The sequence below is a fragment of the Hordeum vulgare genome, chromosome 1H (assembly GCF_904849725.1).
Source record: "Hordeum vulgare subsp. vulgare chromosome 1H, MorexV3_pseudomolecules_assembly, whole genome shotgun sequence".
NCBI lineage: Eukaryota > Viridiplantae > Streptophyta > Magnoliopsida > Poales > Poaceae > Hordeum > Hordeum vulgare.
The window spans coordinates 479,244,102-479,256,615 of record NC_058518.1 but is presented as its reverse complement, the minus strand read 5'-3'; the positions used below and the strand labels follow the sequence as shown (position 1 = coordinate 479,256,615).

The 12,514-nt window shown below is 48.0% G+C and overlaps 1 protein-coding gene and 1 long non-coding RNA gene across 2 annotated transcripts; both read left to right on the top strand.

The window, feature by feature from the left end:
- Positions 1 to 1,225: 1,225 nt before the first annotated feature.
- LOC123401246 lies at positions 1,226 to 11,495 on the top strand. Its single transcript, XM_045094998.1, has 8 exons — positions 1,226 to 2,969; positions 3,072 to 3,078; positions 5,929 to 6,046; positions 6,169 to 6,557; positions 6,604 to 7,272; positions 7,952 to 8,039; positions 9,364 to 9,493; positions 10,722 to 11,495. Exons 1-8 carry the CDS (start codon positions 1,396 to 1,398, stop codon positions 11,278 to 11,280), a joined length of 3,534 nt encoding a protein of 1,177 aa, XP_044950933.1. The 5' UTR covers positions 1,226 to 1,395; the 3' UTR covers positions 11,281 to 11,495.
- On the top strand, positions 4,004 to 5,765 carry LOC123447202. Its single transcript, XR_006631480.1, has 2 exons — positions 4,004 to 4,109; positions 5,436 to 5,765. It is a non-coding gene; the product is annotated as an uncharacterized LOC123447202 (long non-coding RNA).
- Positions 11,496 to 12,514: the final 1,019 nt, after the last annotated feature.

Genomic DNA, 12,514 nt, shown 5'->3' with positions numbered 1-12,514 from the left:
TTTGATATGTTAAGAAAACAGTTTTTATTTTATTTTTGTACACCCCTTCCCCTCGTTTTTACAATTCGTTGAGAGCATCTCTGCTCACTATAGGATTGTCACTTGCCAAATGTGAGGAGTTTGATGCACCCGATCTGACGATGGAGAGTTAGAAAATGATACACTTATAATCGTTGGATTGCTCCTCTTTTGCACTATTGTGTCATGTGTACTTTAGCCTCCGCGTAGCCAATGATCACAACAATCCATACATTTATGTCTCGTCACTTTTAAAATCTTCCATCTCCATCCCGATTCCTACATGCTAACCCCTCAATGCCTCTCATCCGCTCAACCATAGCTGGGGCCTCCCCAAAATTGAGAACTTTATAGAGATGACAAAGGAAAGATTATAAGCATGGGAAGTAGCACAATGTGATGATCAATATATAACATTTTGTTGTTTGCAAATCTGTTTCCACTACACCTTGCAGTTTGTAGGCTACATCTAATAAACAAAATGCGAGTGTTTTTTACATGGGAAGCATGTTTCTTTTGCTAACGTGTAAACAATGCTTCTTAGTTATCAAGCTTTGTTAAGCCAAGCTCAAACCGAGCTCGAGCATACAAGCAAGATCAAAGTCTAACTCGAGTTTCTCGCGAGCTCGAGCTGACACTAACATGACTCGCTCTAGCTTGACCCATTTATAAGTTATAACCCTAACCGGCGAATTACATTTTTAGGGGGAGCATCCTACTTACCTTTTTTTTCCAACTTAAGCACATTCCTTTTGTGGCTGCCGTGTCGAAATTGTCATTTTTTGATTCATACGAGATCTGATCGCCCCCAAAACCATAGAAACTTTTGCGACTTCCATTGCTAACCTGATAGAAACACCGCACCTTTCCACTCGAAAGTCACATGATTCAACCAATACCGTCAAATTTATCGAAAATCGGTCTGTGCTGGAATCTGACTCGAATTTACGTGTCATCGAGTTTTCTTTTACCAAAACATAAGACTCCCGGGGAAGGCTTGAAAAATCCAGAAATTTCATGACAATCTGAGCCTGAAACGGAAGGCATTGAGGAGAAACACACTGGCATGTAGCTGTTGCCTCTCTAGAAAAAGAAGAAGTTTTTTTTTTTTTTTGAGAGTGAATGGAAAACGAAGAAGTTGGCATTGAGCTGTGACACACGGCAGAAACCATTTAAAAACCGGAAGAGAAAGGGGAGCCTGCCAGACAGACAGACGGACCCAACCCCAACCCCAACCAGCTAGCGCAACAAATAGAGCGAAACACCAGGAAAACTAAGCCAAGCTGTTCCCGTTCCGTTCCGCTCCTCCCTCTAAACGCCCACCGCCGCGCAATCCGCCTCCCTCCCCGCGCCTCCGCCCGTCCTCTTCCCAGCCGCATGGCGGCCACCCCGCCGTCGTCGCGGGACGCGTCGCCGCAGCCCCGCCGGCCGGCCTCCTCCGCGGGCCGTCCCGCCGCAGCCGCGGGCCGGCCCAGCGGCACCGGCGCCGTTGCCGGCAATGGCAAGCGCGGCGGCCTCCTGCTCGGCCGCTACGAGCTGGGACGCATCCTCGGCCACGGCACCTTCGCCAAGGTCTACCACGCGCGCCACGCCGACACGGGCGAGACGGTCGCCATCAAGGTGCTCGACAAGGAGAAGGCCCTGCGCGCGGGCCTCGTCCCGCACATCAAGCGCGAGATCACCATCCTCCGCCGCGTCCGCCACCCCAACATCGTGCGCCTCTTCGAGGTCATGGCCACCAAGTCCAAGATCTACTTCGTCATGGAGTTCGTCCGCGGCGGCGAGCTCTTTGCGCGAGTCGCCAAGGGCCGCCTCAAGGAGGACACGGCGCGCCGATACTTCCAGCAGCTCATCTCCGCCGTCGGCTTCTGCCACGCGCGCGGCGTCTTCCACCGCGACCTCAAGCCCGAGAACCTCCTCGTCGACGAGCACGGGGACCTCAAGGTCTCCGACTTCGGCCTCTCCGCCGTCGCCGACCAGTTCCACCCCGACGGCCTCCTCCACACCTTCTGCGGCACGCCCTCCTACGTCGCGCCGGAGATGCTCGCGCGACGCGGATACGACGGCGCCAAGGCCGACATATGGTCCTGCGGCGTCATTCTCTTCGTCCTCATGGCCGGCTACCTCCCTTTCCATGACCAGAACCTCATGGCCATGTACCGCAAGATTTACAGAGGGGAATTCCGCTGCCCGAGGTGGTTCTCCAAAGATCTCACCAGCCTATTGAATCGGCTTCTCGACACCAACCCGGAGACGAGGATCACCATGGCCGAAGTCATGCAAAGCAGGTGGTTTCAGAAGGGATTTCGGCCCGTCAGGTTCTATGTTGAAGACGATCAGCTGCACAGCTTAGCAGACGGTGAGAGTGAGGAGCTGGGGCTCGTCGAACCTGCCGAGCCGCCGCCTCCTCCTCCTCTTCCGCCGCCGCTGCCACCACCACCGCAGCAAGAGGATGATGACTCAGGGTGGGAGTCGGATTCCTCCGTCGCATCCTGCCCGGCCACACTGTCGTCCGAGGAGCGGCAGAGGCCTGCCGGGCGTCTCACACGGCCAGCAAGCCTCAACGCTTTCGATATCATATCCTTCTCCAAGGGATTTGATCTATCAGGGCTGTTCGAGGAGCGAGGGAGCGAAGTGAGATTCATCTCAGCAGAGCCCATGGAAACCATTGTTACAAAATTGGAGGAGATTGCCAAGATGAAGAGCTTCTCCATTCGGCGCAAGGACTGGCGTGTAAGCATAGAAGGCACCAGGGAAGGGGAGAAGGGGCCATTGACAATTGGGGCTGAGATATTCGAGCTTACACCAAGCCTCTTGGTGTTGGAGGTGAAGAAGAAGGCAGGGGATAAGGCAGAGTATGATGACTTCTGCAACAAGGAGTTGAAACCTGGGATGGAGCCTCTCGTGCACCACCAACCGGGCTCGGCTCGAAATGTACCTTCTGATACTGAGTAGTTCTAAAGGTAGTAGCTCTCTTGCTTGAAAGGAATATAAAGAAATTTTGGATTGAAAGGATGTGTCTGTTATATGTTTGAACATGGGACCTTGAGCAGGAAAATGGTATTCATATTCCTTATTACCTTTGTGTTGGTACCATCCATTTTCGCAATCCAGAATTTTTTATTCTAGCTTTTACTGTGTTTGTTGTAGCTATTACATAGACTTACAGTCTAAAGGGAGTTGCGGATTTTGCTTTCGCTAAATTATCAATGTTTATCCTAGCTCAAGTGCTCACGTTAAATTATGCTTCATTCATAATAATGTACAAATCTCATCTGTAATTAATTCATCTCTTAAAAAGCAATGTACGTGTACCATTGAACTTTTGTGAGTTCTAGACTTATGAGTATTATAGCTGTTGTGTAACTTGTGGATTATCTTAACTTTCATCAAAACAAGTATCACATTGTAAGCAGAATGGCCATTGGCTCACCTATGTCCAGCTTCAGCAAGATACTAATTGACAGTTTGACACCATTCTGTTTTAGATCAAAACAAAATAAGATTATGCTTACAGTCTAAAGGAGTTGCAGATTATGCTTTCACTACACTATCGATGTTTATCCTAGCTCAAGTGGTCTCGCTAAATTCTGTTATGTTCATAATATGCAGATTTCATCTGCAATTTACTAATTTCTTATAGAGAATTGTACCATTGGAACTTTTTTGAGTGATATAGACTTAAGAGTATAGCTTTTGTGTAACTTGTGGATTATTTTAACTTTCATCAAAACAAGTACTCACATTATAAGCAGAATGGCCATTGGCTCACCTGTGTCCAGCTTTAGCAAGACACTAATTGACACCATTCTTCTGTTAGATCAAAACAAAATAAGATCTGAGGAAGTGATGCTTTACTGAGGGGAAAAAAAGGTTCTTGTGATAGTTTCAATTGAACAAAAGTGTGAACTTGAATCCACTCTGTAAATCAACTCACTCTTTTTATCTTCTGAATTAGCATCAAATCGTGTTATTCTCTCTCTTTTTCTGAGTCAAGTTGGTCTTGACAGAAACCAAGCAGAAGCGAAGGGTTTCAAACAATTCAATTCCTGTTCTTGCGAGGTTAGAGACGTATCAGTATTCAGAAAGAGGTGCGGTAAGTTACTTGTGTATTATAGTAATCGTCTATTAGTTCCAATCTATTGATCCAGATAACGGAAAGACAAATTGAAGCATTTAGTGCTTATCCTTTTTGCTGCAAACATTGCAAATGCAGAGGACCAATGGCTCTGTGATCTTGTGTAGTCGTGTATGTGATTCGGGTAAGAGACACTTCTCATGTACCATGATTCTGGAGTTAGGATGGGCAGGGGAACGATAGAACAGGAGGTGCAGGAAGGATGGCCAGTCTAGGTTGGAGGATGGTCAATGCAAGTGCTGGGGTGTAAAGATTGGTCACTGATATGACGAATAAAGTTAGAGCAGGAGTCACACTGAATAAGGTGAAGTTGGCCAGGCTAGGGGTCAGTTTATAGACATTTAGTAGATGATTTAAGTTCCTAACCTATTCCATGTACGTCAAAGGTTGATATGTTGTTTCAGAGGTGGTGGAATTTAAGTACCTTCCAAGCAACTGGACGCTTGGCAAGTTTCTTATGTAGTCGTATGAAATTTGAGAACATAACTTAACTTATAATCTACTTCCTCTGTACCTAAATAATTGTAGTTGGGGAGAACTAGTCTAGTTCTTTCCAATTACAATTATTTAGGTACAGAGGGCGTAACTAACAAGAACAGCATGGTGTGATAGGTGAAGTGGTAATATCTCAATCAGGCCAGTAACCTCTGATGAAGATCCATTTTTAGCAGAATGCAGTGGAACAAGGATGGCATGCTTCATTTGTGATATCGTTAAAAAAAAGGATGGATGTGTTGTTATTCAGTTTTGAAGATGTAAATGCCGCCCAATTGATTGTGTGAATTCCTGCTATAGTACCGGTTCTTGTTTATAAATTCACTCCTTCGAATAAAAATTGCAAGTAGATTGAATCATTGAATGGAGAATTGCAATGTCGAAAAATACAGAAATGTGTATACAGTTATTCATAGTGACTGCCTTTTCATGTTCAAATAACAGAAACGTTGCCACTACATCGTTGAAGTCACTGCTTTGCTGAATCCTTTGATACACTTGTTTTCGGGGACCTTATTCTGCTTGGTTGTGCTCATAGTTACACCCTAGGCTAATGTTTCCTGTAAATCCTATCCTATTCTACACATATTCAGTTATCCTTTTCGATATATTCTATACGTATTCAGTTATCATTTTCGATGGTGATCGGTTGACGCGGATTGATTTGAAATGTCCGGGAGGCCCTTAATCCTGATCTGGATGCGAGGGGCCGATGTGGCAATAAGGCGTTGATTTGGTGGCCCTCATGCATAATCTGGACTGACATTTTTGTCATTGGTTGCAGGCTGACCGGTTCCAATCACGCAGAGAAGTTTCTCCATCTTGTTAAGCTACCACTGGCGAGATTTCTGGAATTTGGTTGAGCCTAGACTGACACGTACCCGCCAACGCCCAACGCTATTGGTAGGAAGGGATTTTGACTTAGGAGCACCACTGGACTAAACAGTCGGCTTGGACGGCACGTGCATTTTTTCCCCTGTTAGCTTGAGTAGGGTGTAGAACATAGTAGAGATGTCGTTCCGAAGCAAGATGGGGCTCCGATTCAAACGGGAGAAAAAGGGATGAGATTCTTTCTTGTATGTGAAAAATATTACTCATATTTTTTTTTCTGAAACTATGATAACTTAAAGCGCTTGGCAACTGTTGAGCTTGAGTGAGTGGTAGTGCTGCTCACTTTGCACGATGAAGTGAGCACGCAAGCGTGGCTCTGCACTGTTTGTTCGCTGTTGCACGACGATGGCGTTCCGTTTCACGGATTATTCTTCCCTGACTGAAAGCTGGGTTGCGTCGGCCGGTTGCTCTTCAGCCCGCTGTTGATGGGCCTGCCGTTTGCCGGGGCATCTGTCGGCCCGTGCAGCAGCGACCTGGCCCAGCGTTGGCGTCAGGAAGGAACAGGTAAACCACGCCATCGCCCGCCTAACCGAGGTGGCGACCGGCGAGACGATCGCACAGCCTAGAGATGCCTGGGCGGACGGCACTGGAGCACGCAGCACGCTGACGGCGATGTCTACTGCTAGGCCAGGACGCGGGGTGTGGTGCCTGGACCGCACCGGTGGAGGACGGCACGCACGTCCGACTCCAGCCAGTCGTGCGCGCATTCGGGAGCAGTGCGCGATGGATACTCGCCCGCGTGGACCGAGGGCGACATCGCTCGGCGCGGACACGAGGGGAGGGGGGCGTCGCCGTCGGCACGGTGGTTGGTTGGCCGGAGCGGAGGACGCGTCCGCCGGCGACACGGCGTCACGGCCACTCTACTCCACAGGCCGCGCCTTGTCCCTGCCGGGAGGAGTGGGCCGACGCCGACGTCGACGTCGACGTCCAGTCCACTCTCACGCACGGTCGCACCTCATCGCCTTTCTATCCCGCGGCCGACGGCGACGTCCACCCCGGACGGACCCAGCCTCCCGTGATTTTTCATCACCATTTCGGACCACCAACCAACACACGGAAAGAAGAAAGCTTCAAACAAAAACAAACCGTCAAATAGCGAGTGCACGGGCAGCATCGATGCGTGGGACCCACCTGCCATGGCACAGGAAGCGTGTGGTGAAAAGATCCGCGACCCCGCTTATTTATCCGTGACACCCCCCGACTTTCCGCTTTTATTCGCCTTTTTTCCCTGCTCGCTGCGCTGCGCTGCTGGTCGTCTCCCTCCCTCCGATCCCCTTTATCCGCCCCCGTGCCCCCCACCCCTCCCCATCTCTCGCCTCGGAAGCTTCCACGAGCTCTCGGGGAGAGAGATCACAGCCCCGCCCGCCCCTCCATCCACCATGGCCCTGTGGCGGCGCAGCTCGTCCTGGCTCACGTCCTGCTCGCGCGCGCCGGCCGGCATCGTCGGCGGGAACGAGGCCAAGGTCTCGCCCGAGGTCGCCCCGGAGGACGCCCCCGACCGCCGCCAGGAAGAGGAGGGGGAGGCCGACGAGGAGAGGTGGTCCCGCCTGCTGCCGGAGCTGCTCACCGACATCGTCCGCCGCGTCGACGCCGGCGCCGAGCGCTGGCCCCCGCGCCGCGACGTCGTCGCCTGCGCCTGCGCCTGCCGCCGCTGGCGCGACGCCGCCGTCTCCGTCGTCCGCCCGCCGCTCGAGTGCGGCAGGATCACCTTCCCTTCCTCGCTCAAGCAGGTGCGCCCGGATCCTGGCCTTCCCCCCGCTGCTAAGATCTGGTTAATTTGCGCGTTACTTGCTGCGTGGCTTGAGGATTTGGCGCGCGTTTGGTCCTTATGTTGAGTCAACCCGCTTCAGATTTGCAGCTGTTCATTGCGGAAATGGTCCTCTAGTTTCATTCCGTCCATTTCAGGCGATCTCCTCGCCCGTAGTGGTATCTACGCATATGCTAGATGCAACCGCGGGAATGATTTGCAGCAGGTTCGCAGCGTTTTATCAAAAAAAAATATGAAATTTGTCTTCAATACGAGTCCAGATGCGTTGAGCGATGCACGTCTGGTGGGTCAACAACCTTTGTTGCTCCTTTTTGGGATTATGTGTGATATCTTCAGATGCAAGGATTTACTACTAAGAAGCGAGGAGCATGTTGACCTTATCCTCTTTATTTTCTCCATTTGGTTGCACCATGAGTTCATGCCTTACTTTTTGGTGACCAGCTAAGGCAGTGAGATTGCAGGACCAACTTAGTAAAACCATACTAGGGTGTTTGGTATGTTCATATATGGGAGTTGCTTATTGTGACAATTGGAATCGATTCTTGCCTGCTTCTACTGTGGGTATAATGATACATAAAAGCTTTACTTCTATTTAGGGGTTCTACATGATGATTTAGTTGACCTCTATGTGTTCCACGCAGCCTGGACCGAGGGATGCGCCGATGCACTGCTTCATCAGGAGGAACAAAAGCACGTCCACCTTTTATCTTTATCTCAGCTTAACACAGGGTAAGTCACCACCGATAAAGTTTTGCTCCTTCGTGTTCATAACTCAATATTATTATGAAATTGGCGCCGCACCATGGGCTAAAATAGGGTTTCCACATCTTATTTTTTTTAATATCTAGCGCCAAACTGCCTAGTAATAAGCAACTAAAAGGGCACGTATCTGTCTTTTTCAACGTCCACTCCATGTTCTACCCATGATACGTGATGATGCAATCTTATAATCTTATAAAAAATGTTTAGAATATCGAAAATAATGTAGGTGCTGCCAAATAAGAAGTGCACACACGGGTAACAACGTTGCGTACTCTCCTGCTGCCTATGACTTTTGTCGTTTTGATCTTCTTACCGAAGTAGTCTTGTGAAGAAAACAGGGTGGTACTTCTTGTACTCATTCATAATTTTCTTATACATTCATGACGAGGACCCTTGAACCTACTCCGGTGCCCCACTTCCATTATTTAAAGAAGACTTCTTGAAGTCTAAATATAATCCTAGCAAGGGAACATGAGGATTTGTTAGTTGGGTGGTTGGCAAGTTTTTTTTAATTGAATACATTCTTTGTAGCGACGACGTCTTACCTACTTGATATGATCTCAAATTCTTGAGGTCAGTATGCAATTTCAAAGATTTCAAAGTGGCTGACATAACATCTAACTGGTCATATTATTTCTTGTTTGTGTGTGGTGGTTGAAGGGGGGGGGGGGGAGCTTGTCTTGTTTGGAGTTAGGTGGGGTCATCTCCGCATACGTGGTACATCTCCAATTACATTAGAATACATAGTAGGGATTGAAAAGAAAGGATGCTTAGACTGTGTTATTCTTAGTCATGGCAGCTCCCTCTGGTGTTATGTATTAAGGGCACATAATGGCATGACCAACTGGGTATGGACATAACAGCTTAGGAGATTAATCAAAATAGAGACAACCATATCATCGATTTATTTGACTTCCATGTTAGCTCTTATAAATATTAGTCACATAAGAGGATTAGCAAGTAGTCATTGTTACAGCTCACGGTACTGTTAAATTACATGTGTCTTTGATGGATGCCTCTGGGTATTCAAAGCTAAGGTATTCCTATGTTCGATGAAGTTCAAAACGTGGTTGAACCCAGCAAACAATCCAATTTTCCTCCTCCATATTTTGTTTCGCTCGATTGTCAACCTAGTGAAACACTTTATAGACTGTGCTAATGAAAACTGCAATATAATCTAATGTTGTTGCCTCCATGTACACTCATCTTTCCAGTATGCTTAGATAGATATATCACATATCAGAATGCAGATTCCTATGTTCTTCTAATTGTACTTGTACCGTTTTGATAGCCCTAACAGATAAAGGGAAGTTTTTACTGTCTGCTCGACGATTCAGACACGGGGCACACACTGAATATATCATCTCGTATGACTCCGATGATCTATATCCAGGAAGTAATTCAGGCGTTGGAAAGCTGAGGTGAGGTCTAAACATTCTGTAACTTAAATTTTGCTAGCTGATTGGTTGATTATTCATAACTACTGGATTACAGAGTAGACCTTTTACGATTAAGTTTCAAGTGAGGCCACTAGAACCATGATGTGGTCACATCAAGCATTGTAATCAGGCATCATGTTCATTCGTTTTAGCCTTGTTTTCATCGCTGACATGTTCTTCCAAACTATTTTATTACTGTTCTAATAGCATGCAGAATAAATTAATGAATATCCAGTCTTCCTGTTTCTGGTAGTTACCTTTTCTGTATGTACTCCCTCCGTTCCTAAATATAAGTCTTTTAAGGATTCAACTAGAAGACTACATACATAGCAAAATGAGTGAACCTATACTCTAAAGTGTGTCTATATACATCCGTATGCAGTCTTTTAGTGAAACATCTAAAAAGACTTATATTTAGGAACGGAGGGAGTACTATTTTGTGCATAGCTGCATGCCTGCATATACATAGTCATGTCCTTTGCATCATGTAATGAAGAAAGTGCTAGGAGATCCTCTTCATGATTTTTCTGCCTATCATGTTGGATTCAGCAGACAGTTTTCATAATATAGCCAATTTACACTTGACGTGGTTCATGCCATTGAACCTTTGCGTTGTTAGTTTATTCAGTGATACTTTGCCTTAGAACATCTGAGTCAAAATAGATTTCTGTCTTGGGCTCTTGGCGAAGTTGAATGCAGGGGTATGGATAAGCGCAGTCATCCCCATCTTGATCTTTCTTTAGCACCTCTTCCATGCGCTAGTAATTCCCCTCGCCATGCTGCTGCGGCCATGGTTGTTTCATTTTTTTTTCTGTAGCGGCTACCATTACCAACTGCTTGCCACAGTTAGCCACACCATTCACATCTCCATGCATTCTCCATTTAGTAGGATGTACTGCTTCCATAGATTTAATTTACCCAGCAAATTTTTAATCAGTAATGCCTTTCAAGGATATTTAGATGTTGGCTACTTGAGTTTAGACTGTCATCAACAAAAGTATGTTAAATTTTCAAGCCAACCAAAGCCACTCCTGGCCTGAGTATTATTGGCGGACCTCAGCCAAGTTTCGAGTGCATTTGATAGTGACTACTGAGAAGTACCCAAGTATTTTGGTGCTTGCTAAACTCAGTAGTTAGCAACTTTTATGGAAATTCATTTCCTGCATATTTATTTGTTGGCCTGAACGGCATTTGAACTTCACTCTTTTAGATCGGACTTCCTGGGGACAAAGTTCATCATGTACGACAATCAGAAACCATACGACGGTGCCAAGTCCTTGAAGAGCCGATCAAGTCGTCGCTTTGCAACTAAACAAATCAGCCCAAACGATTCAGGCAGTAATCTTGAAGTTGGACAAGTGTCATACAGGTTCAACTTCCTCAAATCAAGAGGGCCGAGAAGAATGCACTGCAGTATCCAGTGCCCTGTAGATCAGGGCAGTGCATCCGACCCATCCAAGGAGACGCCACAGAGCACCTCAAGTTCCTTGTCTTTAAAGAACAAAGCGCCTCGGTGGCATGATCATCTGCAGTGCTGGTGCTTGAATTTCCACGGCCGGGTGACCGTCGCCTCGGTGAAGAACTTCCAGCTCGTCGCCCCAGCTGGCACCAGTGATCCATGGGGCGTCGGTGACGAGGAGACGGTGATCCTCCAGTTTGGTAAGATCGAGGACGACGCGTTCACGATGGACTTCCGGTATCCCCTGTCGGCCTACCAGGCGTTCGCCATTTGCCTCACCAGCTTTGGCACGAAGCTGGCTTGTGAATAAGTGCAACTCTGTTGATGTATCATGCATTGTGTGTGTGGCGGATAGCCTCAACTCTCTTATGCTCTGTTAATCCGGGAGGAAGGGGTGAGCGCACTGATACATGGTCTGTACTCGCAGCAGTCTCTGATGCCCTCTTTCTTGTCTGATGATGGATGTGGATTTGACATTATGGTGATGATTGTTGTTTGTAAATGGCAGTCCATTTCTTTCTTTCACTGTTTGCCCATGGACATGGAGCATGCATGGTGTACCTTCCTCCAATGTCTTTTTATTTTGTGTCAAAATAATGTTTTTTTAGCGCGTTGGAGAAGCGTTTGCTTCAACACACTGCGTGGTCCCACCTGCAGCAGCCCTGGGACGCATCCAGAGTTTGCAGCGAGGGAGCGGACGCATCAAATAGGCCATGCCGTCTGCGCATGATTTTTACGCGGCTGCGCGCGCTAAAAGCAGTTTTTTTACTGCACGTCTATTAGAGTTGCTCTTAAGAGCATCAGCCGCTTCAACGAAGTTGCAAAAATCATGCGTACGACATAAATGGTTCAGCATGCAAGGCGAAAAATTCACGCGCCGCTATTTCGTGCGTCTGTTCCTGTGCGTTGCATATTCGAGCGTCAGTGCTGCATCCTCTTTGATCGCGTCGCTTTCGCCCCGCCTGCGACGAATTTATCAAATGGATAGCCGCTTCGGCATCCCCCTCACCTCTCCTTACACCCGCTACCCCTCGCCGCCGCCGTCGTTGGCGCAAACCCTAGCGCGGTAGCTTTGGCCTCGCCTCCGTCGATGCTCCTTCAACCAACGGTCTCGTGCGCGGCCTTTTCATGGCGCTACAGACGACCTCGACGGCGGGTGGCGTCGTGTCGGCACCCGTCGTGAAGCCACGTGCCCCCCTCTCGAAGCTCCCAAATGCGGCGGTGGCGAAGTCAGACAAGATGTCTGAGAAAAAGAACAAGGCGGCGGACGGCTCCTCTAGACGGCTGAAGCGCCGACGAGCTCGTTTGCTGCGCTGGCGGCCGATGCGCACAAGGTGATCTTGCCAACACCTTGCGAGCTCCTCATGATGATGCGGCGCACGACAATGAAGAGGAGGAAGAAACGTATTCGGATGATGAAGAAGAATCGAAGGAAGAGGAGGACGAAGATAAGGATGTTGCATGATTGTTGATGTGTCATTTGTTTGTGTGAATTTTTATGTCATGAACTTGGTTGGGTGATTTTGAGCTTGGTTGGACGATGA

Coding starts and splice junctions, on each gene's coding strand:
- LOC123401246 (XM_045094998.1), top strand. CDS start 1,396: ATGGCGGCCACCCCGCCGTCGTCGCGGGACGCGTCGCCGCAGCCCCGC. Junction 6,047..6,168: donor TTGGCGTCAGGAAGGAACAG/GTAAACCACGCC, acceptor GTCTACTGCTAG/GCCAGGACGCGGGGTGTGGT. Junction 6,558..6,603: donor CCGGACGGACCCAGCCTCCC/GTGATTTTTCAT, acceptor ACACACGGAAAG/AAGAAAGCTTCAAACAAAAA.